At 48.6% G+C, this 24,697-nt stretch overlaps 1 protein-coding gene across 1 annotated transcript in view; it reads left to right on the top strand.

Moving 5' to 3' along the window:
* Positions 1-14,693: 14,693 nt before the first annotated feature.
* Positions 14,694-24,697, top strand: part of dchs2 (dachsous cadherin-related 2) — a 145,777-nt gene continuing 135,773 nt past the window's right edge. The window contains exons 1-3 of the mRNA XM_085961434.1: positions 14,694-14,882; positions 20,270-20,501; positions 21,815-22,051. Coding sequence (XP_085817560.1) covers positions 20,387-20,501; positions 21,815-22,051 — 352 coding nt within the window. The 5' untranslated portion in view covers positions 14,694-14,882; positions 20,270-20,386. The remainder of the gene's footprint in view (positions 14,883-20,269; positions 20,502-21,814; positions 22,052-24,697) is intronic.

The raw sequence follows: 24,697 nt of genomic DNA, 5'->3' as shown, positions 1-24,697 counted from the left end.
TGTTTTCCCCTGACATACTTAACAACTTGCTTGGCTCTCTTGTACAGTGCTTCCATGGTTCTCAAGCCCATGATGTCCTTGAGGAGCAGGTTAAGCCCATGAGCTGCGCACCCAATAGACGTAATATGAGGGTAGGCCTCCTCCACTTGAGCCCAAGCAGCCTTCATATTCGCAGCATTGTCAGTAACTACTGCAAAGACCTTTTGTGATCCAAGATCGTTGATGACCGCTTTCAGCTCATCAGCAATGTATGTGCCTGTGTGTCTGTTGTCCTTCGTGTCTGTGCTCTTGAAGAACACTGGGAGAGGAGTGGAGACGATGTAGTTTATGATGCCCTCCCCTCGTACATTTGACCACCCATCTGAGATAACTGCACCACAGTCTGCCATCGCTATCGTTTCTTTGAGCTTTCCTTGGACTCTGTTATACTCAGCCTCCAGCAAATAAGTAGACAAAGCATGTCTGGTGGGAGGACAGTATGCAGGGTGAATAACATTGAAAAATCTCTTCCAGTACACATTGGCTGTGAGCATGAGGGGTGATCCTGTTGCATATACAGCTCGAGCAAGGCACTCATCTGCATTCTTCTGGCTATGGTTATCCATTGTATCAAAGAACCTTCCAAGTGGGCCAGGAGTTGCTGATGATAAGGAGCCTGATGCTGAATGAGAACCATCATCTTCTTGAATGGAAGCAGAGGAACTCTGGGCTGACTGCTATGAGCTTTGAGTGAAGTTGTTGCATTTGGATAAATGCTGCTGCATCTTTGTGGCATTCTTTACATATGGCTTTCTACAGTGTTTGCACATGTACACAGTCTTTCCATCTTTAATGCCTGGGGTAAAATGCTTCCACACATCCGACGGTAAACGTGGCATTGTTCTATGCAGAGAAATAAAGGGCATTCATCTCTGTGTTGAACTGCGGTCGATCACGATTGTAACAGGGTGAGTACATTTTTGCTGATGCTCCATGTGATGGAAGCATGACCTGTACACACATGACGCTACATCACCAATAGTGTATTATTTTGTATATTTTAAATTGAAGGACAACAGAGTTCAACAAGTAACTGGTTTATTTGGTATAAAGTCTGATTTACTTACTGCATCATCACAACATCAGCAGAAAACAAAATGACTTCCCTCAGGCCCCCTAACCTGGATCTTAAAAAAACTATAGCAGTCTTACAGATGCCTGCAGGCCAATCACAATTCGATATGCAAATATTAGAAATAGAGGGAGCTAATCGCTCATCCACTCATCCAACCAATCAGGACACATTTGTTCACAGTCACACACAAAACTTGTAATTATTAAAACAAGCCAAGTAAGAAGATAAACATATATTGATTAAGAAATTCCTTAATAATTAAGATTCCATCTCTGTTAGTAATTTTAAGAGAGGACCTGTGGGGAAAAAAAAGAAAGAAATACAAAAAAAATATTATGCTAGCATGTGCTTTTTTGGGCAAAATTCCCAAAATTCCCAAGCTAAACTTCCCATGGAAAATTTCCGGAAATTTACCAGAAACTTTCCACCCCTTTGCAACCCTATTTGACATCCTGCATGTAAAATCAGAATCTAGCTGTAAAGCCACTAAATGGCCAGACAGACTGTAGCAGCATACCACATTTAATCTGGGTTTTAATTAAGATCTTTGAAGTCATTAATAGGATTCCACTAATCAGTGTACCTATAAATATGTATTCAAATACTTTAAAACCAACTAAAGAGATGAGTTGTTCAAATTCACATTAATTCCATGGTTTAAATCAAATTAAAGTAAAGCCATCTGGAGTGCAGTTATTATCATCATCGACCTGTCACTTAACTAAGATAGCTAGATTTCTAATCTGTAAATTGCTGATTGATTGAATAGTTGTTATTGTGCACCATCTAGAGTTATCACACATGAGAGGAAGATACTGCATTATACAGCTAACTTTCAAATAGAATAACACTAACTTTAATCACTACGCTGGAAGTAATGGCATAATTTGACCAGAAATACAAATGAGCAATGTGTAGAAATGAGAGCCGCTTTGACAAAATTGTGCTCCCAGCGAGTAGCCTTCCCTGCTGGGAACATGTATTAGGACTTTGCCGACACACCTTCCATGATTTTCCATCCATTAAATGGACAATCATGGGAAATGCACCCATGATTTTCTGATATGCACCCCCAGTGGGCCAGTTGTCCATTCGCACTGCTATGGAAGGATGGAATGGAAAATCTCTGAGCATGTGCACTCAGACACATGTGTGTAATGTGATTTATTGTTGATAGTTTCTGGTGACTGCCTATAGAAAACAGAAAGGCATCTTCTCTTAAGTTTAAAAGGCAGATTTTGCATTTACTTAATTTGTGCACTGGTTGGTGCAAAGTAGAACTAATATGTGAAGTCCTCTTGTAGGTACTTTCACCAACTTTGATGCTGTCAAATTGCATGGCACTATCCATGTTCTACTGGATATTCTGTGGTGGGGAGGATTGCACGTCTAATGGAGCCTGAATGAGTTTATGTCCGTTAATTTAAATGGATGGAACAACAGGTGGGTTCTATTACAGGCATGTGGTCCTCCCTGTCTGATTTTCATCTATGCTCTGCATCCAGACAATCCCTTATACTCAAGTGCAGTAAGAGGAAAATCTGCCCAAGTATCTCAATTAAACATTGTGAAGACGAAACCATTGTTTTCAGCACCCGCCACGAATTCCATTCCCTAGCCACCGATTCTGTCCCCTTGTCTGGCCACTGTCTCAGACTGAACCAGAGTCTTCACAACCGTAGTGTCCTATTTGACTATGAGTTAAGCTTCTGACCCCCTATCATCTCCATCACCAAGTCAACCTACTTCCACCTCCATAAAATCGCCCGTCTCCGCACCTGCCTCAGCCTATCTACTACTGAAACACTCTTCTGTTACACCCAGACTCAACTATTCTAATGTTCTCCTGGCCAGTCTTCCATCCTCCATAAGCCTGAGCTCATCCAGAACTCTACTGCCCATATCCTAACGTGCACCAATGCCTGTTCACCCATCACCCCTGTGCTCGCTGACCTACCTTGGCTCTCGGTCCTCAAAATTCTCCACTTTAAAATTCTTATCTTTTGTGTTCCAAGCGCTCCACGGCCTCGCATCTCTTTTTCTCTGTAATCTCCTCCAGAGCTCTGCATTCCTCCAATTACAGCCTCTTGTCCATCAACCTTGAAGCACCTTGTTTTACTGTGTTAAAGGTGCTATATAAATGCAAGTTGTTGTTGCCAGGTAGACAATTCAGCAACTTTTGCTCTCAGTCTGATGAACTTCCTCATGCCTGGAAGTTCTGCTCTGAAGTAGATCATGAGTAGAGGCCTGAGGAGCAAAGAACCATCCAGAGATAGACATCTTTTTGCACCATGAAACAGTCACTGCTTTTTGTGTTTCTGGTCGATCTCCTCCACCGTCTTTCCTTTTTGCAGATTACTAGTTTCTTTGGCCGAGATTTCCTTACCTCGGCGGGTCCGGTGCGGCCGGGGTTGGTGGCGGGTCACGGCCCCGCTGCTGGCTCCAGCCCGCTCTGGAAAATTTCCCTTGATCAGGCTTGTTAAGCCCGCCGAATGCGTTTCCCGGCCCAATTAGAGGAAGCGGGTCTAGTGACGTCATTCATGACACGTCATCAGCCGGTTTCCTTAAAGGGACCATGGCCAACTTTCTCTTGACAGTTGTGCCGTCAGTGCTCTACAGCATTGAAGTGCTGCAAACACTGACGATCACTGCACAGAGGTGCAGGGCTGCACCCAGGTTCTCTCATGACTCCCTCCGTATGCTTACGGAGGGAGTCAGAACATGTAGGGAGGTCCTCTTCCTTTCCAATGGGCGGAAGGCACTTCCCCAGGAGAACAAGACAGCCTGATTGCACATTGCAGTGGAGGTCACAAGCAGGGATGTCGTCAGGAGGACCTGGGTGCAGTGGCACAAGCCTTTCATTGATCTCATTAGATCACAAAATGTTAGTACAAAGCCACACTCCCCTTCATCCTGCTGTGCCTCTCATCACATCCCCATCACTCTACGTTCCCTACCCTACTCCTGCACATCCTTACACCACCTTACCTTGCACCTCCACCCATCTCTCTCTCTATCTACATTATCATTTGGAGGGAGTCACAGCATGCAGGGAGGTTCTCTTCCCTTCCAATGAGCAGAAGAGACCTCCCCAGGAGACCAACGCAGCCTGGTTGCACATTGCACAGGAGGACACAAACAGGGATGTCATCAGGAGGATCAGGCTTCAGTGGCGCAAACCTTTTAATTGTCTCAGTAGATCATGAAACGTTACTGGCAAGCCACACTCAACCTCATCCTGCTGTGCCACTCATCACATCCTCATCACTCTGCCTTCCCTACCCTATTCCCACACATCTTTACTCACACCAACTTACCTTGCACCTCCACCCATCCCTCTCTATCTACATTATCACTTCCCCATCTCACTAGCCACCCCTCACCCTCATCCTAGTCCAATCACACCAACTAACAACGCACAAGGATAGGCACTTGGGTGTTTTAGCCAATGTTCATGTGGAGTTTCTGTTAATGTGCTGTCAAACATTGAGGCCTAGAAATTCATTGACGCCACTTTTGGGGCGCTAAAGTGGGGCGTCCGCTAAAATTTGCGGCCGCCGCCAAATCTATGCCACTTCTCCGATATTCATTAGCTTCGCCCTACTAGTTCGGGCGAGCGCTAAAACTGCTGCTGGACGCCTCTCTTTGGGCGCTAAGCCGGAGGTGGTGATCGATAGCGCCGAGGCTGGGCGCAGCGCAGGTGCGGCCATCTCGTGATTGACAGCAGACACCCTGGCGCCGGCCAGCTCTTAAGGGGGAAGGGTCGACTGTGTCTGCTGCCACGCCCTGGATAGTGGAGCCCTCCAGCTAGGCCTGAACACTGCTGCTGGACCCAAATAGCGCCTGAAGACATGGAGAAGGCCCGTGAACGTGTGCAGCGCTTCTCAGAGCGTGATCTGAGTGTGCTGCTTGCTGCTGTGGAGAAGAGGTGCCATGTTTTGTACCCGGACAATGGCAAGAAGGCGACGGTCCGCGTCTACAGGAGAGCCTGGAGGCATGTCGCCAGCAAGCTGTCAGCCAACAGTGACGTCCCCAGGACCGGTGCCCAATGCCGCAAAAAGTTAAATGACCTCACACGCATTGTCAGGGTGAGTACCCTTTCCAATGACCTCCTCATCCTTGCATGTGCACCTCACATTATGGGCAAAGGGACCTGAAAGCTCTAATGGCCAGCCTTCATCCAGCAGCTATGGGACAGGCATGAGCATCAATTGCACATTCTGCACTTAACACACTGGCCAAGCTATTCCACCATGGGAGGCATTGCACACCAGATCATGGCGACACACTGGCCAGGCTATTCCACCATGGGAGGCAGTGCACACCAGATCATGGCGACACATTGGCCAGGCTATTCCACCATGGGAGGCAGTGCACACCAGATCATGGCGACACACTGGCCAGGCTATTCCACCATGGGAGGCAGTGCACACCAGATCATGGCGACACACTGGCCAGGCTATTCCACCATGGGAGGCAGTGCACACAAGATCACGGCGACACACTGTACTTAGAGGCCGTCCTTTCTCTTGCAGGCCAAGCTGGCGAATAATCGCAAGAGCCGGACTGCGACCGGGGGAGGCCGACCCCATATCCAGCCACTCACCGACCTGCAACATCGCGTGGAGCGCCTCATGGGTGGCCGGGTGATTGGGCCCGTTGCATGTGGAGATGCCGACCCTGTTTTGGGCAGCAATGGTAAGGACATCACCTTTTGCACCTCTCTCGTCCCACTTGCGCATCAGATCTACATCCTTTGCCACTGTCCGACCAATGCGCTGAATGCCACCACTCATGCATCCCGCACTGACGCCCTCTCCTCACTCTAAAGCTACTCTTGTGCCTTCCTGCTTTCAGATGGTCAAGAGGAGGTCCCTCAACTTGCCAGTGACAGACCCTCCGAGGAGGAGCAGGAGGAGGAGCAAGAGGAAGGCGGCCCATCAGGGGAACCCTCAGCCGCGGCCACCCAGGCCAATGTAGGGGACACGTCTTCCCTGGAGGGCAGCGTGGCGGAAGTGTCGAAGGGGAGGGGAGCTCCTGGGACCTGCGTGCTGCAGAAAGGCGGGAGGGGGGTGGAAGCTCGGCGGCCTTCTCCCCAGAGGGGGGATGTGTCGGAGGGGAGTCCAATTGCTGGGCCCAGCGGCCTCCAGCAACGCAGGAAGGGTCGGCCAGCTCGGCGGCCTTCTCCCCAGAGGGAGAGTCCGGCCTCCAGTCAGGAGATGCTCTTCGCCGAGGAGATGGAACACCTCGAAGACTTGTCCGCGGACTCGGAGCGCCGGCACACGGAGCTCATGGCGGCAGTGGCACGGTTGCCTGAGTCCATCGATTCCCTCTCTCGGAGTGTGGCCGAGTTTGGGCCCTTAGAGGCCACCAGTCGGGCGGAATACCGGGCAGATCTGTCAGCGACTGGCCAGGTGATCAGTGGTGCCGTCCAGTCACTGGCAGCTCTGATGCGGTCAGTGAACAGGTCAACACGGGCACTCACTGCTGCCACACTCGCTGTGTCAGCCAGGCATCGCCAGGGCACCCGGCGCGCTGCAGCAGCACAGCGGTCTGTCCCTCGGCAGATTGGTGCGCATGCTGCAGTGCTGGCCCGGGCGAGTGCCAGTGTCTCAGGCGACCAGCGAGCGCCTGCCATCCTCCAGCTTGCCGCCATTCCTCCAGCCGCCAGTGCCACTCCCCCAGTGGAGCTGCCAGGAGCCGCCCGCTCGACGGCCAGACCTCGACTAGGCCGACCCCCAAGGGCATCTGCCATCACGACATGTGCCCCTCAGGAGCCTGCCCCCAGCCTTGCAGCAGCCAATGGCCTTACTTTGAGGCGGAGCAGCAGGGGCCACCCAAAGATGGCCAAGGCATCGCCCTAGCGGGCCAAATAGTCGAATGTGTGGCCATTTGTGTTTGTTTCTTGAGGCCGAGAATTGGATGTTTGTTTTTTGAAGGCCGATGATGTGATGTTTGTTTTTGACGAAGGCCGAGAATGACGGCCATTTTAGTTGCCCTATTTTGTTAATCCTCTCCAGGTTGTGGGAGCGAGTAATGTGTTTGAGTGTTTTTTGGGGGTTTCGTCTGTTTTTGGTTTTCATGTGGGAAGGGCCCAGAGTTTGTACAATAAAGCATTTTATTTATTCACATTGTCCATGTTTGATCTTTGAAGTGTTTGTTGCCTTAACCGGCTGAGGGCTTGCGGAGCGGCTGCAATCATGTTCTATCATTGGCACAAGCCATTCCCTGACAGGGGGCCTAGAAGTGACGTTCAATAAGCCGCCAACGGGCGGCCCTTGGACCTTGTGCGTCCCTCCTGGGCTGGTACTCCTCGTCCTCGTCGTCCTCATGCTCCTCCTGCTCCTCCTCCTGAGGTGGTGGTCCAACGTGAGGTGGCAGTGCCTGAGTCCTGCGGATAGCCAGGTTGTGCAGCATGCAGCAAACGACGACGAATTGGGAGACTCGATCCTGCGAATACTGGAGGGCTCCCCCGGAGCGATCGAGACAGCGGAACCGTTGCTTGAGCACGCCGATTGTTTGTTCTATGAGGTTCCTCGTCGCTTGATGGCTCTCGTTGTATGCCTCTTCAGCAGGGGTCGTGGGCGCGCGGAGCGGGGTCATGAGCCAGGTACACAAAGGATAGCCTTTGTCCCCAATAAGCCATCCTCTTGGGGGAGGCTGTGCCTGGAACATGTCAGCCACAGTTGTCTGTCGCAGGATAAAGGCATCGTGGCTGCTGCCTGGAAAGCGGGCATTGACAGCTAGGATGCGCTGCCTGTGGTCACACACCAGCTGTACATTGAGGGAATGGTAGCCCTTCCGGTTGCGGTACTCCTCGGCATGCTCAAGAGGTGCCCGCAAAGCCACATGCGTGCAGTCAATGGCGCCCTGCACCATGGGGAAGCCCGCTATTCTTGCAAACCCCACTACACGCTGCTGCTGCTTGTCCAGGGTCATGGGGAAGGAGATGAATTGATGTCTCCTTCTGAAAAGGGCTTCGGTCACCTGGCGGATGCAGCAATGCACGGCGAACTGGGAGATGTTAGCGATGTCCCCAGTAGCGGATTGGAAGGAGCCGGAGGCATAGAAGTTGTGAGCCACCGTCACCTTCACTGCCACCGACAGAGACGTCCTGCGCATCAGCTGTGGCTGCAGATCTCTCTGAAGCAGCCGGCAGATGTCTGCAACCACCTCCCTTCGGAATCGCAGCCTCCTAACACACATCGCGGCAGACATGGTCAGATAGGAGGTCTGCTGGCGGTATACCCTGCGTGGGTAAGGCCTCAGTTGGCGACGCCTGTTGTCCCCTCTGCGTCTAGCCAGGGCTGCCACTCTCTCATGGCGTCTGTAAGCCCTTCTGGCATAAGGCTGAAATTCAGCGTTGCCACCCAATGCAGCCCCCATTATATGCTGGCAAACACTGAGCTCTGAATGAAGGCAAAGATAATTGGTAAGCTCTGGCCTGAGCCAAAAATACCTGTCCAAGTGTTGGTCCAAACCAGTAAACTCTCCTCCTTGGTCTCTGTCCAAAAAACCGCTGCACAAGAGTGAATGCTGCAAAATGGCTGGCCTTTATACTGCTGGGTAAGTGCCCTTTAATTTGCGCTCCCCGCGGCCCGGCTGGCCTGTGTACCGTTCCACTTCACAGTCGCTCGGGCCGCCCGGCGCACAATGGGCCGGCGCGAGTGAAGTTCCGGTTTGGGGCGCACAAAGGGCGTTACACTATTAAATGACGTCATGATCTGCGCGCGCAGCAGGGCGCGCGCTAAGACTTTGCGCCGGCGCGAAATGTGTCCTGAAGTTGGGGAGAGGCGCAGATCGCGCTGCGCCCGGGCGATAAGCGCCTAGCGCTCGAGATCTACTCCTCCTAAGGCGCTAACGGCTGGCGCGCCCAACTGAATTTCTAGGCCAGTAACCTTTATTTTCAACACTTTCTGTTCTTGGACAGATTTGTGTGCACCTTTGGAAGTGACTTAGTGAGTTGCAGTGAATGGCGAGACATAACAGTATCCCCCGCAATTGTGATAAGTGTGAAAGGAATGGCTTGGACATTGTAGGGATGCTTTATGGTGTTGGTATGGGGTGGTGCCAGCCTGGTGCATCATATGGCAGCCAGGGTGGACAGTGTCAAGTGAAGTAAATCTGGCCATGGTGAGGCCATCCCTGGCCTCCCGGGCAGTAATATGCTCGGGTGCTGATGCCCTCTATCCTGTGCAGCATCAGGTGATTGCGGCGAAGGTTGGTGTTGTAGTTGGTGCTGCTGGTGTTTGGGCTTATCGTGGTCGGATTCTGAGGACCAATTTGAGACAGTATAAAGGGCACCCATGTTGATGGAATAGATGACCGGTGAAGTAGAGATGACAGAAGCATTCTGTCAATGGTGAGAGAGTTCTCCCAATGAGGTGACACTGGATGGAGAGTGAAAAGTGTGCCTGCAGAATCTGTGCTGGAAATGGACGGAGAAACGGCTTGTGGCTGAGGAAAGCGATGATGTCAGGTGGGAGCTTTTACTGTACATTTGAAGCTGTAGCTGGAGCAATGGCCACTGAACTCCCGTTTCAGACATGGTCACCGAACAGCGTGATTCCCATGGCCATGAAGTTAAAGTTAAAAAGTAAGATTAAAAAAAACTTGTTAATAGCTTATAATTGGGTCGCCCGCCACTTCCTGTTGGGTCTGCTCAGTGCTCACAGACCCGACATTGGGAAAAGCGCATTGCGGCGGGTTGACGAACGGGTTCCCAACCCGCTGTCAAAAAAACCCGCTGTCAAAAAAACCCGCTGTCAAAAAAAACCACTGTCCCACCCGACCCGCCACCGATTCCACCCGCTGACCCTCTGGAAAATTCCAGCAATAGTGTTTTCATCATTTCCCTGGAACACTAGGATCTTGCACAAAATTTGGGCAGAGGAAGCAACGGTGATTCTCATAAACCCCTTACTGATCTCATATCTCTGTGTTGAGCATTGCTCAGTGAGTCACATTGCTGTGCAAAGCTCTTCCAAGAGGATTACTCCCTACTCCAATAATGTACTGTTAATCTTAGAATATCTTTGGTTATCCCCTGTCTGAAAGTAAACTCTGTCCAGGTTAATTTCACTGATGTTTCAGCCTTTCTTGCTCCTTCTGCTTCAGATTCATTAGGAGAATATCAAGTGATTTTCCAAATTATGTGAGGCTGAGGAATTCAGACCACCCAACATTAATTCCTAACTGGGATTTAAATTTAATTTTATCTAAATGTATGTATCCTATTTTCAAACTGCTAAATACTTGAGGTATCAGTGCTGCAGAAGAGGTGAGGGGTGGGAAACTTGTATAAAGAATTTGATCACCCAGGTCTCCAACCATAATCAGTGTTGTGGAATTGGTAGCGGGAGGTGCGTAAATTGAGCACAGATGGCTCTTTGCCCTTAACGCACCTTGTTCACACTTCTGGGTAGAGGGCAAGTTTGGCTGATAAAGTTTACACTGAAAAAAGCCTCTTGGATATTGGAACCCAAAGCATCATTGCTGCATGGTGACTAGTTTTGAGAGATTGGCCCAGAAATTCAGGTCGGGGGCTTCCCGCGGGTGCAAGCCCCCGACCTACACTTACCTAGCGCGCCAGCAGTTGACCTCTTGGCCTGCGTGGAATTCCTCTCCGAGGCCTGTCCCAGAGGCCAGCGCACTATGCTGGCGTGTCCCAGGGGCGTAGTTAGTGCAATGCTTCCCCTGGGATCACGTGAGCAACAGCAGACAGCCAATCGGAGCAGGGAATGCTCCATTCATAAGTCTTGACAGATAGACCTGTCAAAACGTATAAATGCTGAGGCTGTAAAACTACTTTACCTTCAAATACATTTTTTTTAAATCACACTTTGTAAATAAACTATAAATGACATTAAATAACTATTTCAAACAAAAATTTAAATTTTTGAAAAAAATAATTTTTGAAAAAAACAGGGCTAAAAATAAACTTACCTTGCTTTAAAGTATTTAAAAATAAAAAACCTGTGGAGAAAATGTTTTAATTTTAAATAATTGACCAATTACCTTTGAAAATGAAGTCCTTATGGCTGCTTTTTACATTTCTAAAATGTACAGACTTACCCGCACGTTAAAACCTGTAAAAAAAAAAGGAAGTTCAATGCGCACGCGCAGACTCCCGCGCACACGCTTTCGACCTCTGAACCCCTTGGTTCAGAGGATCGGAAGTGCCGGTTTCCCGCGCATGCGTAGTGCATGCAAGATTCCGGCACTTCCATCGGGTCCACGCGTGAATACTCCGTCTGTACTCACGCATTGGGACCCGAATTTCTGGGCCAATGTCCCACTGTGTGAAGGACATTATCACAGGGAGCTTCTGTGCAGATTTTCCTGAAATACCCACACACTTCACGGTGATATGCTGTTCAGATAAGTGGCTATACACAACCACACAAATATGGTGAGTGGACTAAACTGTGACATGATCCATCATACTTTTCAGGATTCTTGGCACACACTCTAGTCACTAGAAAATGTTGGAGCTGAAATAGAACAATTTTTTTTTAAAGATAGGTCTCCTCAATTCAGGATTCCCAGGGTTCTACAGCTAAGGATGGATACGAGCTGGTTCTCTGATCAAGTTTCTGCTCTACCACCGTGCACAGGCACCGCTGGGTGCGAAAGAGGGGGACAAAACTGCAGATGAAGGATGTGCACCAGATTTGTGATTGACCTGAGTTTTTTGATGGCGTTGTGCTGGGGAAGCTGCTCTGTAGCGCAAGCCTCTTTAGGGCCACCAATTTTATGTATTTGGGGGCATGTCCTTGCTATAATAGCAAAATACTGCAGATGCTGGAAATCTGATGAAGGGTCCCAGACCTGAAACATTAACTCTGTTTCTCTCTTCACGGATGCTGCCTGGCCTGCTGAGTATTTCCAGCATTTTCTGTTGTTATTTCGCATGTCCTTGCTGCCTTGCAAATTCTGATACGTCGTATCATTAATGCAAATGTCATCACTGTTCGTCTGTAAAACCTGCAGCACAGAACACTGCAAGTACATAGCCATTGGAAGTAGTCCTGAATCTGACCAGCTTGTTATGATTTTAGAAGTCCTTGATTTAACAACAGTGACAACACTTCAAAAAGTACTGTGGGATGTTCTAAGATGGGAAAGGTACTATATTTCTTTAGAGCTTTTTGGTTTCTTTGCATCCTACTGTTGTTTATTTCTTTGGATTGCATCTTCAATTTGTTCCCTTTGGTTTGGTTTGAATTTAACTTTTGCACCTGTACCATTCAAGATACTTTTCCTGACAAAGGCAACATCACTCTGAGAATACTGTGGACATTCCTTTGGGAATTCCCTTTGGCTTTAGGGAGAAGGAGAATGAAGTGTAATTCATTGGCTAAGAGCAGAAGAAGGTGCACCTAATTGGAGGAGAGCTCAGTGGACACATATCTATCCAAAGAGCCAGGCATATAGCCATGACAGTTTCGTGACACGTCAGAGGAGGTGTGTTTTAAGTGCTTATGTTTTACCATTGAGGCATTTACGGAACTGTGTCGTCCCCTCCGGTAGAACTTCCAAACCCCTCCATTGACTGCAAGTCACAATTGAACTTTGATGCTACTAGCTCCTTTCAGGGGTAAATAGATGAAATATGCTAGGTCAGTCAGTAAAAAGCTTGCCTTAAATGGCCTCTTCTGGTCCCAGATCCACTTCTGCTATCATCACCTGGAGCGAAAGCACCTGTGTCTTCTCTGCTCAAGCCAGAGTTAAAATTGCAGTTCGGGGCTCAATAATGTAATCTGACCCCGATCTACATATTAAAAAGACCCTGCCGGCTTCAGGCATGCGCATTTGTTGCCTGCTCAGAAGAACAGATTAAAATCAGGATCAGCGCAAAGCAGGTGGGAAATTGGCAGGTAAGTCACCAGGGGCCATCCGCCTGCTTTCCCCAAGGTGGATAGGGTTAAAATTGTCCACTTTGTGTCAGTAGAATTTAGGAACACATGTCTAAATTGCATTGATCCAAATGGACCAATTATCCAAAGCATGACTATCCCATGCTAGAGTCTATTATAAAGGATGTGATGACAGGATACTTAGAAAATATGAACGGGATTAGAAAAAGTCAGCATGGATTTATGAAAGGGAAATTGTGTTTGACAAACTTACTGGAGTTTTTTGAGGATGTAACTGGTAGAATAGATAAGGGAGAACCAGTGGATGTGGTGTATTTGGACTTTTAGAAGGCCTTTGATAAAGCCCCACATAAGAGGTTAGTGTGCAAAATTAAAGCACATGGGATTGGGGGTACTATACTGGCATGGATTGAAAATTGGTTAACAGTCAGGAAACAATAGGAATAAATGGGTCTTTTTCGGGGTGGCAGGCGGTGACTAGTGGGGTACCGCAGGGATCAGTGCTTGGGCCCCAGCTATTCACAATATATATCAATGATTTGGATGAGGGAACCAAATGTAATATTTCCAAGTTTGCTGACGACACGAAACTAGGTGGGATTGTGAGTTGTGAGGAGGATGCAAAGAGGCTTCAAGGCGATTTAGACAAGTTGAGTAAGTGGGCAAATACATGACAGATGCAGTATAACGTGGATAAATGTGAAGTTATCCACTTCGGTAGGAAAAACAGAAAGGCAGAGTATTATTTAAATGGTGATAGATTGGGAAATGTTGATGTACCAAGGGACCTGGGTGTCCTTGTACACCAGTCACTGAAAGCAAACATGCAGGTGCAGCAAGCAGTTAGGAAGGCAAATGGTCTGTTGGCCTTCATTGCAAGAGGATTTGAGTACAGGAGCAGGGATGTCTTACTACAGTTATACAGGGCCTTGGTGAAACCACACCTGGAGTATTGTGTGCAGTTTTGGTCTCCTTACCTAAGAAAGGATATACGTGCCATAGAGGGAGTGCAGCGAAGGTTCACCAGACTGATTCCTGGGATGGCAGGACTGTCGTATGAGGAGAGATTGGGTCGACTAGGCCTGTATTCACTAGAGTTTAGAAGAATGAGAGGGGATCTAATTGAAACGTCTAAAATTCTGATAGGGCTAGACAGATTGGATGCAGGGAGGATGTTTCCCCTGGCTGGGGGGTCTAGAACGAGGGATCACAGTCTCCGGATACAGGTTAGGACATTTAGGACTGAGATGAGACATTTCTTCACTCGGAGGGTGGTGAGCCTGTGGAATTCTCTACCACAGAAGGCTGTGGAGGCCAAGTCACTGAATATATTTAAGAAGGAGATAGATAGATTTCTAGACACAAAGGGCATCAAGGGGTATGGGGGGAGAGCAGGAATATGGTGTTGAGAGAGAGGATCAGCCATGATCATATTGAATAGCGGAGCAGGCTCGAAGGGCCGAATGTCCTGCTCCTATGTTTCTATGAAGTCTATACCTATGCAAAAATTATTCATTCATTCTGGCCATTTCAGGGAAGATTTATTTTAGGCTACTACATAGCTTGTCTCTTCATTAGAACATGTTGGTTGAATTATATTTCAAGTGCTCAAAAAATGCAGCTGGAATGGTTGCTTTCCTACAGAAGTTTATTCTTAAACATATTCTTTCCTCGCTCCCCACCCCCCACCCCCACAGGTTACTGCAAGAGATGCAGATTGTGGTCATTTTGGTACCATCCATTATTCTCTTTACAAGGGTTTTAACAACTATGAAAGATCACATCTCTTTACCATTGACGCCTCTACTGGTCAAGTCTGTACAGCCCAGAATATAGATAGAGATGATGGACCTCCAGGTTATGATCTGTTAGTGAAGGCTGAGGATGGGGTAAGTTAAATCTGATATTCATGAATCCTTGGTTCCTCCTAACTTTCTGAGGAAAACTTTAGATAGCATCTAACAAGTATTTAGGCTTGGCACTAGTTAAAATAAAACAGAAACTATAATCTGTCCTTTTTGTATAAAACCACAAAAATCATATAAGACATGAACTGTTCAACTTTTTTGAGGTAACTTTGAAAGCATACTAGCTGATCTCTTGGTGAGATGCTGGTCTGATTGTTTTTTTGAAAACCTTATTGTCCCTGATTTTTCTTGATTCTTGGTTTAAAAATTGTATCTCCCACTATACAGCACTCCCTCAGTGCTGTACTGAAGGGTCACCCTGCACATGGGTTGGGGAGCGGTGGGGAGGGTAAATCTAAATAGCTAACCCTGGGTAAGGGTTGGAGGGTCTAAAGTATCTGTGAATGGGGTGGGTTGGAGTGAGTAAAATGTCTATCTGTGGTGGGGTGTGAAGCCGGTGAAGTGTCTAATCCTTTGGACTGGGGTTTGGAGCGGGGAAAGCGACTGAAGTCTGTGCGGGGGAGGGGTAAAGTGTCTATAAACCTTTGGTGGCTGGGGTTGGAAGGGGTTAAAGGGGAGAAATTTGGTATCGCCCCATTTGGGGCGCAGTTATCAGCCGGGCGCAAAGTTTAGTGGCTGGGGCTAATTATCACCTCCGACTGCAAACATGGCTTCTATCGCCCCTGGAGGTGATTGGAGCGCTAAATCAGACGGTACACACCTCTCTTAAGGCGCTAACGCTGAGGAGCGAGGCGCTAACTCAGAGCGCTGGCGAAGCTCAGGTGATGTCAGTTAGCTATGGAGCACAGACACACTGGCGCCAGCCAATTCTTAAAAGGGAGGGTCGATCTTGCTCTCCAGCCACACCCTGCTCATTGCAGCCTTGAATCTCGGCCTGGACAGACCGCAACTTGAATTCTGCTGCAAAGAAGAATGGAGAGGCCCAGTGAACGAGCTCAGCGCTTCAGCGGCCGGGCCTTGGTGGCTCTGGTTGGCGCAGTGGAGCGCCGAAGGTCAGTACTCTATCCACAGAGTGGCAGGAGGCCATTGCCATGCGATTATAGAAGAGTGTGGAGGAAGGTGGCTCAGCATGTCTCCTCCGGGAGCATGGTGGCCAGGACCCACACCCAATGTCAAAAGAAGTTCAACGACCTCACTCGGGTGGTCAGGGTGAGTGGCTGCTTTTTGATACCTCTACATTCGCTCCATCTCAACCTCACTCTGTGCCCAGAGGGTTTAAAAACCCCAAATGCCCAACACTCATCCAAGACCTATGGCCATCTCATAAAACACACATGCACATTCCACACCTTGCATACGTTAATGGCTATTCAGCTATGGGAGGCACGTCAGGCAAGCACATGGCTGCATACATTAAGGGCTCTTCAACTATGGGAGGCACGTCAGGCTAGCACATGGCTGCATATTTACTCAGACGCCGTCCTTTTTCTTGCAGGCCAAGCTATCTTGCAACAGGCGCCAGCAGCAACGGACGGGTGGAGAGCCGGCTGAGCTGCAGATCCGCAGCGATTTGGAGGCGTACGTGCACAGGATCGTTGCCAGCCAGGTGATAGGTGCCGTGGCTGCTGGAGAGGTCGACCCCCTTGGGGACAGCAATGGTAAGGTCATCAGCTTTCTCTCCTCTCTCATTCCACTTGCCCCTCACAACACCAGCCTTTTCAATCAAACTTACTAAATGTCTCCAGTCCTTGCTTCCTTACTGACCCCTGTCCTGACACTAAAGCCACTATTGTACCTCCCTGCTTTCAGACAGTGAACTACCAGCTGAGCAGCCTGTCCCTCAACGAAGCAGTGGGAGCAACGGCCCAGGAGGAAGAGGAAGCCGGAGCCTCAGCGCCTGCGTCTCCCGAGGGAGCCCATGCCCACACTGGGACCACGCCTTCCCAGGGGGGGAAGGGTCTGATGAGGACGAAGCTCCGGGACCCAGCGAGCTGCAGCAATGCCATGGGGATAGGGAAGCCCGGGGGCCATCTCCCTGAGGGCGAGTAGGCAAGCAAGTCTTGCTGCACTGGATGCAGAGGAGGAGCGCCTAATTGCGGAAATGAATAGCCAGGCCTTGAACATGCACACTCAGCTCATGGGTGCAATGGCAAGGGTGCCCGAAAGCATTGATGGACTGGCAAGGAGTGTGGAGCACTCCGCTGCAGCACAGGCCGACACAACGCAACGGCTTAGTGCTGCGATTCAGTCACTGGCTGCTGCCATCCAATCTCAGACTGCTCTGATGCAGTCTCAGATTGATGTAACGCATGCACTGACTGCTGCCATCGTCGCTGGTTCGGCCACATTGCCCCGGGGCTCTCACGGTTCCGCAGCAGACCAGCAATCTGTGCTCGAGCAGATTGCTCTGGATGCTGAGGTACCGCCCCGTGGGAGTGCTAGTGTGTTGGTCAAGCAGGAAGGTGCTGTCCTCTCTCAGGATGACAGCACTCCTGCTCGCACCACTGTCACTTCCCCATTGCACTTGCCACTGCCTACAACACAGCCAGCCCAGACTGCTGCCGCCCATGCAGAGTTGGTGCAGTCTGCAACTGAGGCCTCCAGGCCCAGAGCTGGTCGAGGGCGTCCTTCAAGGGCATCTGTAGTCTCAGCATCTGACATTCAGCAGCCTTGCTGCAGCCACTGGGGCCCCATTGCGGAGGAGCAGTAGGGTGGGAAGGGGGAATGGAGATCACCCTCGAAGAGCAAACAGTAGGAGGTCTAAATAAATGGTGGGAATGTTTGTAGTAAAGGTCGAGGTTCGTCTGATAAAATTTGTTTGCTGTTTTGGCGTTTTTCTCCAGGTTGTGAGAACCAGTTCTGTAAATTCATGATTTGTTGTTTTTGTTTCTAATTGTTTGTCCTGAATAAATGACACACAGAGTTTGTTAAATAAAAAAGTTGTTGTATTCAAAATTTACATGTTTGGCCTTTGGAATCATTACAGCTTTGGCCGGCTATAGGGGTTGCTTTTCATGATGATGTTCTCCATGCCAGAAGCCATCTTCTGAGTAGGGGCCTAGAAGCGGCTTGCTATCAGCCGTTGACGGAAGGCCCTTGCAGTGGCAACATGGTCGGCCTCCCTCCCGCCTTGGTGCTGCTGCTGATCATTCTCCTCCTCCTCTGGTGGTGCACCAATCCCTGGTGGCATTGGCTGGGTCCTCAGGATTGCCAGGTTGTGAAGCATGCAGCATGCAACTATGAAGAGGGAGACTCGTTCAGGAGAGTACTGCAGGGCTCCTCCTGAGTGGTCCAGACAGCGGAACCGTTGCTTGAGCATGCCGATCGTCTGCTCAATTATGTTCCTGGTGACGATATTGCTCTCGTTATACCGCAGTTTGGCAGGGGTGTTGGGGTTACGGAGCGGTGTCATCAGCCAGGTGCAGAGTGGATAACCCTTGTTCCCGAGGAGCCAACCACTTGGCTGATGCAGTGCCTGGAAAAGGTCTGGCACACCAGTCTGGCGCAGGATGAAAGCATTGTGGCTGCTGCCAGGATAACGGGCATTGACTGCGAGTATCAGCTGTCTGTGGTCACAGACCAACTTGACATTTAAGGAGTGGTAGCCCTTGCGGTTTCGGAAAACTTCTGCATTTTCATGCAGTGCCCGCAGTGCCACATGTGTGTAGTCAATGGCGCCCTGCACCATGGGGAAGCCCGCTATCCTAGCAAAGCCACATGCGCGTTCATGCTGTTTGGCCCGGGTCCTGGGGAAAGAGATGTATTGGCGTCTCCTTTTATAGAGGGCATTTGTCACCTCCCAGATACAGCAATGGACAGCGAACTGGAAGATATTGGCGATGTCCCCAGTAGATGCTTGAAAGGAGCCGCTGGCATAAAAATTCTGAGCCACTGTCACCTTCACTGCCACCAACGGAGACGTCCTGGTCCTCAGTTGAGGCTGCAGATCTGGTGGCAGAGCTCAGTGACCATATCCTTGCTGAAGCGCAGCCTGTGCAAACACTGCTCCTCAGACAAATTAACGTAGGAGAATTGCTCCCGGAATACCCTGGGAGGGTAAGGTCTCCTGTGCTGAGGCCTGTTGGCCCTCCTCCCTCTAGCCATGTTTGCCACTCTCTGATGTCTCTGATTCTGCAGGTGCAGAACAATGCCCCGAATTAGTGCAGCCCCCATAGTCTCTTCTAAATCGATGCAAGGAAGGTCAAATCAAAAAGAACCTGTAAAGTGCTGCTCAGTACCCAAAACTCCTTTGCACAGCATTGAATCTCTCCAGAAGTGTGTGTGTGTGTCTCTCTCTCTCTCTTTCTCTTAGAATCTCTCTCTCTTTCAGAATCTCTCTCTCCCTGAATGCGTGGTGCAAAAATGTCGCCGACAAAACAAGGCAGAAAGAGGCCGCCTTTAAATAGCGCTCCCCAGCCCCTTCCCGACTGCAAAACTTTCCTTCCTGTCGTTGCTAGCGGCAGGAGGAATGGCAGGGGGCGCCACTCAATATCCGGTCCGGGGCGTTGCACGCTCGACTGACGTCACAATCTACGGGCGCAGGAGATCGTGGCGGTAGTATTTAGTGCGGCTGAAAAATGTCTGGTCAATTTCGCGAGCGGCGGAAACATCGGCGCGCCCGGGCGCTAGTTGCTGTGCGCCCCGTTAGCGCCCTCTTAGGTGGAGTTGGAAGGGGTAAAATGTGTGAACCTGGGGATGAGTGGGAGGGGCTACATTGTCTGTAAACCTTTGGGGTTAGAGAGGGTGGTGAAATGCCTACTGAGTGCTCAATTTTAATTCCCAATCACAGAAGTCACACAAAGTGCCGGAGCCGTCAGTGAAACATCGCAGCAACCAAGAGTGTGCTAGAAGAGGCCCAGGAATATTGGTGTTTTTATAAGGTTTCCTTGAGCAGGATTGATCGTCGGACAATAGAAGAAAATCTTAGGCCTCCCCTGCCCCTGACTTCCCTCCCCCTCCCTCGATCATGATCCCCATCGGACCCCTCCTGACTACTTAACTTAGGGCTGGGGACCATTCCTTCAAGTCCCTGGTGGCCACCTGCCACCCGGAATCCTGCTTCCACCCACCAATTGTGAGTTAAAATTGCTTCTGCTGTTTAACAGAAGTGACATTGGAAAACTATGGGTGGGGAGCCGGCATTACAGGTCCCCACCCAATTTTCTGCCCACGCCCCAGTATTGGCAATATTACTGGTGGTAACAAAGGGGAAAATCTGTCTAAACAGTTACCTTTCAACACCATTTTGCTCATACCAATCTAAAACCACAGTATACAATATTGATGCAAGCTACTAATATGGTGCAGCAGACATCAGTGATGTTAGCTAGAACTCCAATTTTCACATACATTTATGTAACTGCATGCTGCTGTTCGATTCGTGTCACTTATTCTACCTTTTTTTATAGGGTGGGTTGAGTGCTCAGTCATTTATCCACATAGAGCTACAAGATATCAACGATAACAAACCTGTATTCAACCCATTGACATATGTAACCAGTATCAGCAGCCATACACAGCCTGGAATGGAGATTATAAATGTGGTCGCCTCTGACAGGGATTCTGGAATCAATGGACAGGTGTCATATGAACTTCTAGCTGGAAATTTCTCTTCACAGTTCTCTGTAGACTCCTCTACAGGTATAATAAGTTTATTTCTTTTGATTGGATTTTACAATGCTTGTACTGTAATGTTACAACAGTAATCCGATCACTTAAATCCTGGCAAATTACATTTCTTGTAAAAACTGATCAAGTTTTGTACCAAACCTACCTCTCCATTTTTAAGTATTTTTCTGTTCATGGCATGTACGAGCTCCTGACTGAAAAGGTGGGCCTGAACATATTCCTTTAGGCCTCAGCCGGTGCTGTTACGTAGCTAGGAAATTGACGCTCTCCAAATTTGCTTCACTCTGGGAACCACCCCACCTCTGCTCATTGCCTGTCCCAATATCCTAGCTATGATTGAGAATTTGTTGTGTATTCCTGGATGTGATTTTGCACTTTTCCATGTTTTGCACTAAGATTTCTGACTTCTACCCAGTGCAGGTACAGTAATCTTGATATCTGTGCCATTTTAGCATGTTTCCAATAGTGGTGTTTTCCCACCAGTAGTTTCAGCATTCATCAGTTGATGACTGACCCTTACTTACATGGTTTGCAACTGTACCCCAAATTAAGCATTATTAAAACTTACATTTTTTAATGATGCTGGTTTTATTTTCTTAAATCTACAATGTTTCCATTATTATAATGGTGCAACGTAGCAGCCTATACACATCTTCAAAGGTAGGGTCAAAAGTGCTTCTTGATTGATAAATTGCTTAAGTGGCATGAAATTCCTGATGGTTAATCTTTCTTCCACACACCCCCTCCCCTGCCTTTGGTGCCAGTACAGACAGTAGATGGCAATCATATCTATGATGTGTAAATACAGTCTTGACTTGCATTTTGTGAGTTAGTCTGTTGCTGATTAGTACTTTAGCTTTGTATTGTCTTTACGCTGTCTGCCAAGTATCTGATCTGAGTCCCATTGAAGGGCAAATTGTGATGTAATTTTGACAGAATTTGGTTTCACCCTAAACAAAAGATATGCTAAGTTAACTGGTTGAATTTACAATCATATTCAAGAGTCAGAAACAGAATAGTCCAGAACTTGTAGGTCAAGGTTGAATAAGAATTTTGTGTGAACAAGGAAAGAAAAACTTCAGGAGCATATTGTTTTCATGGTTCTTCAGGAGAGAGTTTCTGGTTCCAGGAATGCATAATTGGAAATTGCACACTCCCAGTCCATGATTTTCTTTCTATTCATTTTAATGGGCAAAAGCCAGGAGCACAGGAGACAATCTCCCATCTCATCTTTTGTTAAATCCCCCCAACATGTCAGTTTTAACTTTATTTGATAACAACATAGATCTTAATATTAATATGGTTACCTTTTTTTTGTTTTATAGGCGCAGTGTATTTAACTTCTGTCCTCAGTCACCTACAGGTTTCTAGTGTACAGTTGACAATTTCTGCTCGAGATGGTGGGAACTTGACTTCACCTATCAACGCAACTGTAACTGTCCACATTCTTCAAAGTGCTCTTGCTCCTACAGTGTTTGAGAGATCTTATTATTCCTTTACCATACAAGAAGATGTCCCTGTAGGAAGTGCTGTTGGAACAGTACGAATTGCAAGTTTCCTAGGTGGGTTTCGGATGCATAACATTCTTCAGAGACAAATCAAGCTATATTTCACCCATATATACATAATATATAAACGTTTACATATAATTCACACCCTAACAGACCTTCCAAGACTCCATTGATAGCTTGGGACTGATTATGCTATGCCTGCCTCAGAATCTGAGGTCAGCTCATTAACATGATTTTATAGCAGCCCCGGTGCATAGTGGGATTGGGGCTGGAATTTCAAGCACTGGTGGCTATCCATTGAGTGGTGGCAGCATTTTCACAGAATCACAGAATCACAGAAAGCCATCGAGCCTGCACCGACACATATCCCACCCTATCCCCGTAACCCCACGTATTTAATCCCCCTAACACTAAGGGTCAATTTATCATAGCCAATCATCCTAACCTGCACATCTTTGGACTGTGGGAGGAAACCGGAGCACCCGGAGAAAACCCACGCAAACACGGGGAGAATGTGCAAACTCCACACAGACAGTCACCCGAGGCCGGATTCGAACCCGGGTCCCTGGCGCTGTGAGGCAACAGTGCTAACCACTATGCCACCGTGCATATTTCTGTGCATAATAAACCTCCCACCTACTGTTTAGTACTGTTCTAATTTGAGATGTCCCACTTAATAAAACCTAGTGGGGAAGAAGAGGATGGCCTTTCGGGTAAGTCAAAAACTTTCCTTAGTGGGGCCAGGAGGAGCAAGAGTACTCCTCGGAGCGTCATAAAGAAAGTCTGGGCCTCTGTTGCCCTGGGCTCCTTCCTTCCTACCTGCAAATGGCCCCTGAGCAACCAGTGGGAAGTGTTGTAGCTCAAAATTCAAGAGTCTGCGAGATTGAAAAAAAGAGAACAGGTATGAATCAGGAAATAGCAATTGGGTGACGTCATACTTTGATATTCTTTTTAAAGCCTTAAGGTTGTAAGACGATGGAAAGACAGAAGGAGTTGAGGAGCTCTACAGTATTGAGGTCCTGAGTTAAAGTAGGAAGTTATGCAGTACAGTATGTGGAAGAAGAGCAAAGGAAGAAAAATGGCTACAGAGCCAAGGAACCAATGGTAAAGTTCAAAAGAATGATTTATAAGATTGAGAAAGAGTTGGTTTTATTAAAAAAGAATGTGTGAACCACATGAAGACATGAAAATATCTTTGTGCGCTTGGCCATCCAAGGACTTAGACGATAATTGTGTTCCATTTAGTTAAAGGAGAATTCGTGGCTTATTTGAAAAAGAAATTGAATTCCCATGCATAGTGATATTTTTTAATACAGCCTAATTTTTGTGAATATGTGGTGAGGAACCTCACCTGTTGCTAGGGCATATCAAAAAATCATGGACAACACACCCAATTTCTCTAGTGTGTGCTGTCAGCAGGCAAGGTTCCTCCTCACCACTGGTATGTGCCTGGTAAATTACCCCATTATAGTTACTTCCAAAACTTAATATATTAGAAAGGAAACTAAAATATCTACAATGGAAATTTAGTGTTAAAATACTGAGAAGCATAAAAAATTTACATGGTTAGTTATTTAGGCCTAGAAATTCAGTATAGCCACGTTTGGGGCGCTACAGCATGGCGTTCGCTAACTTTTGCACCCGGCGCAACTTAGCGCCATCTTCGCCGATATTCAGTTGCATCGCCCCAAGAGGTTGCTGCTGCGCTAAAGCAGGCGATGCACGACTATCATTAGGCGCTAAGCCGGCGATCCGGGGCGCAAACACCGAAGGCGGGCGCAGCGCAGGTGCGGCGAGGTGCTCATTGAGGGAAGACAGTCAGGCGCCGGTCAGCACTTAAAGGGGGAGGGTGGAATTGCTTGGCTGCCACGCCCTGCACACTGCAGCCCTAAGGCAAGGCCTGAACACTGCTTCTGGAACAGCTCCACGCCCAGGAGAATGGAGAAGGCCAGGGAGAGAGCGCAGCGCTTCGGCGAGGGTGACCTGAGGCTGCTGGTTGGCGCGGACCACAGGCGCCATATCCTCTTCCCTGAGGGTGGCAGGAGGCCGCTGCCCGCCGAATATCGGAAAGCATGGAGGGATGTGGCAAACAGGGTCATGTCCAACAGCATGGTTGGCAGGACACCAACCCAGTGCCGGAAAAAATTCAACGACCTCACTCGGGTTGTCAGGGTGAGTACCCTTTCCAGTATCCTCCTCATCCCTGCATGTGCACCTCACTTTATGGCCAAACAGGTCTGAAAGCCCTAATGGCCAGCCCTCATCCAGCAGCTATGGGACTGTCATGAAAAGCACTTGCGCAATCAGGACTTTAGACACTGTCAGGGCTATTCGACCATGGGAGGCAGTGCGGGCAAGATCAGGGCCTGACACTGTACTTAGAGGCGGTCCTTTCTCTTGCAGGCCTTGCTGGCGCATAACAGAAGACAGCAGCGACAGACCGGGGGAGGCCGTCCTGACCTGAAACAGCTGAGCGACCTCGAGCAGCGAGTGGAGCGGATCATGGCAGGCCGGCTGAGTCGCCCCGTCGCCACTGGAGATGCTGACCCTGTTCTGGGCACCAATGGTAAGGTCATCACCTTTTTGACCTCTCCCTTTCCACTTGCGCCTCACACCAGCATCCTTTACCACTATCGAACCAATGCAGTGCACAGCAGCACTCATGCCTCCCTCGCTGCCGCCCTGTCCTCACTCTAA

This window comes from Somniosus microcephalus, chromosome 2, assembly GCF_052327205.1.
Source record: "Somniosus microcephalus isolate GS21.2 chromosome 2, FLI_Smic_1.0, whole genome shotgun sequence".
Lineage (NCBI taxonomy): Eukaryota > Metazoa > Chordata > Chondrichthyes > Squaliformes > Somniosidae > Somniosus > Somniosus microcephalus.
This window is presented reverse-complemented; position numbering and strand designations above follow the sequence as displayed.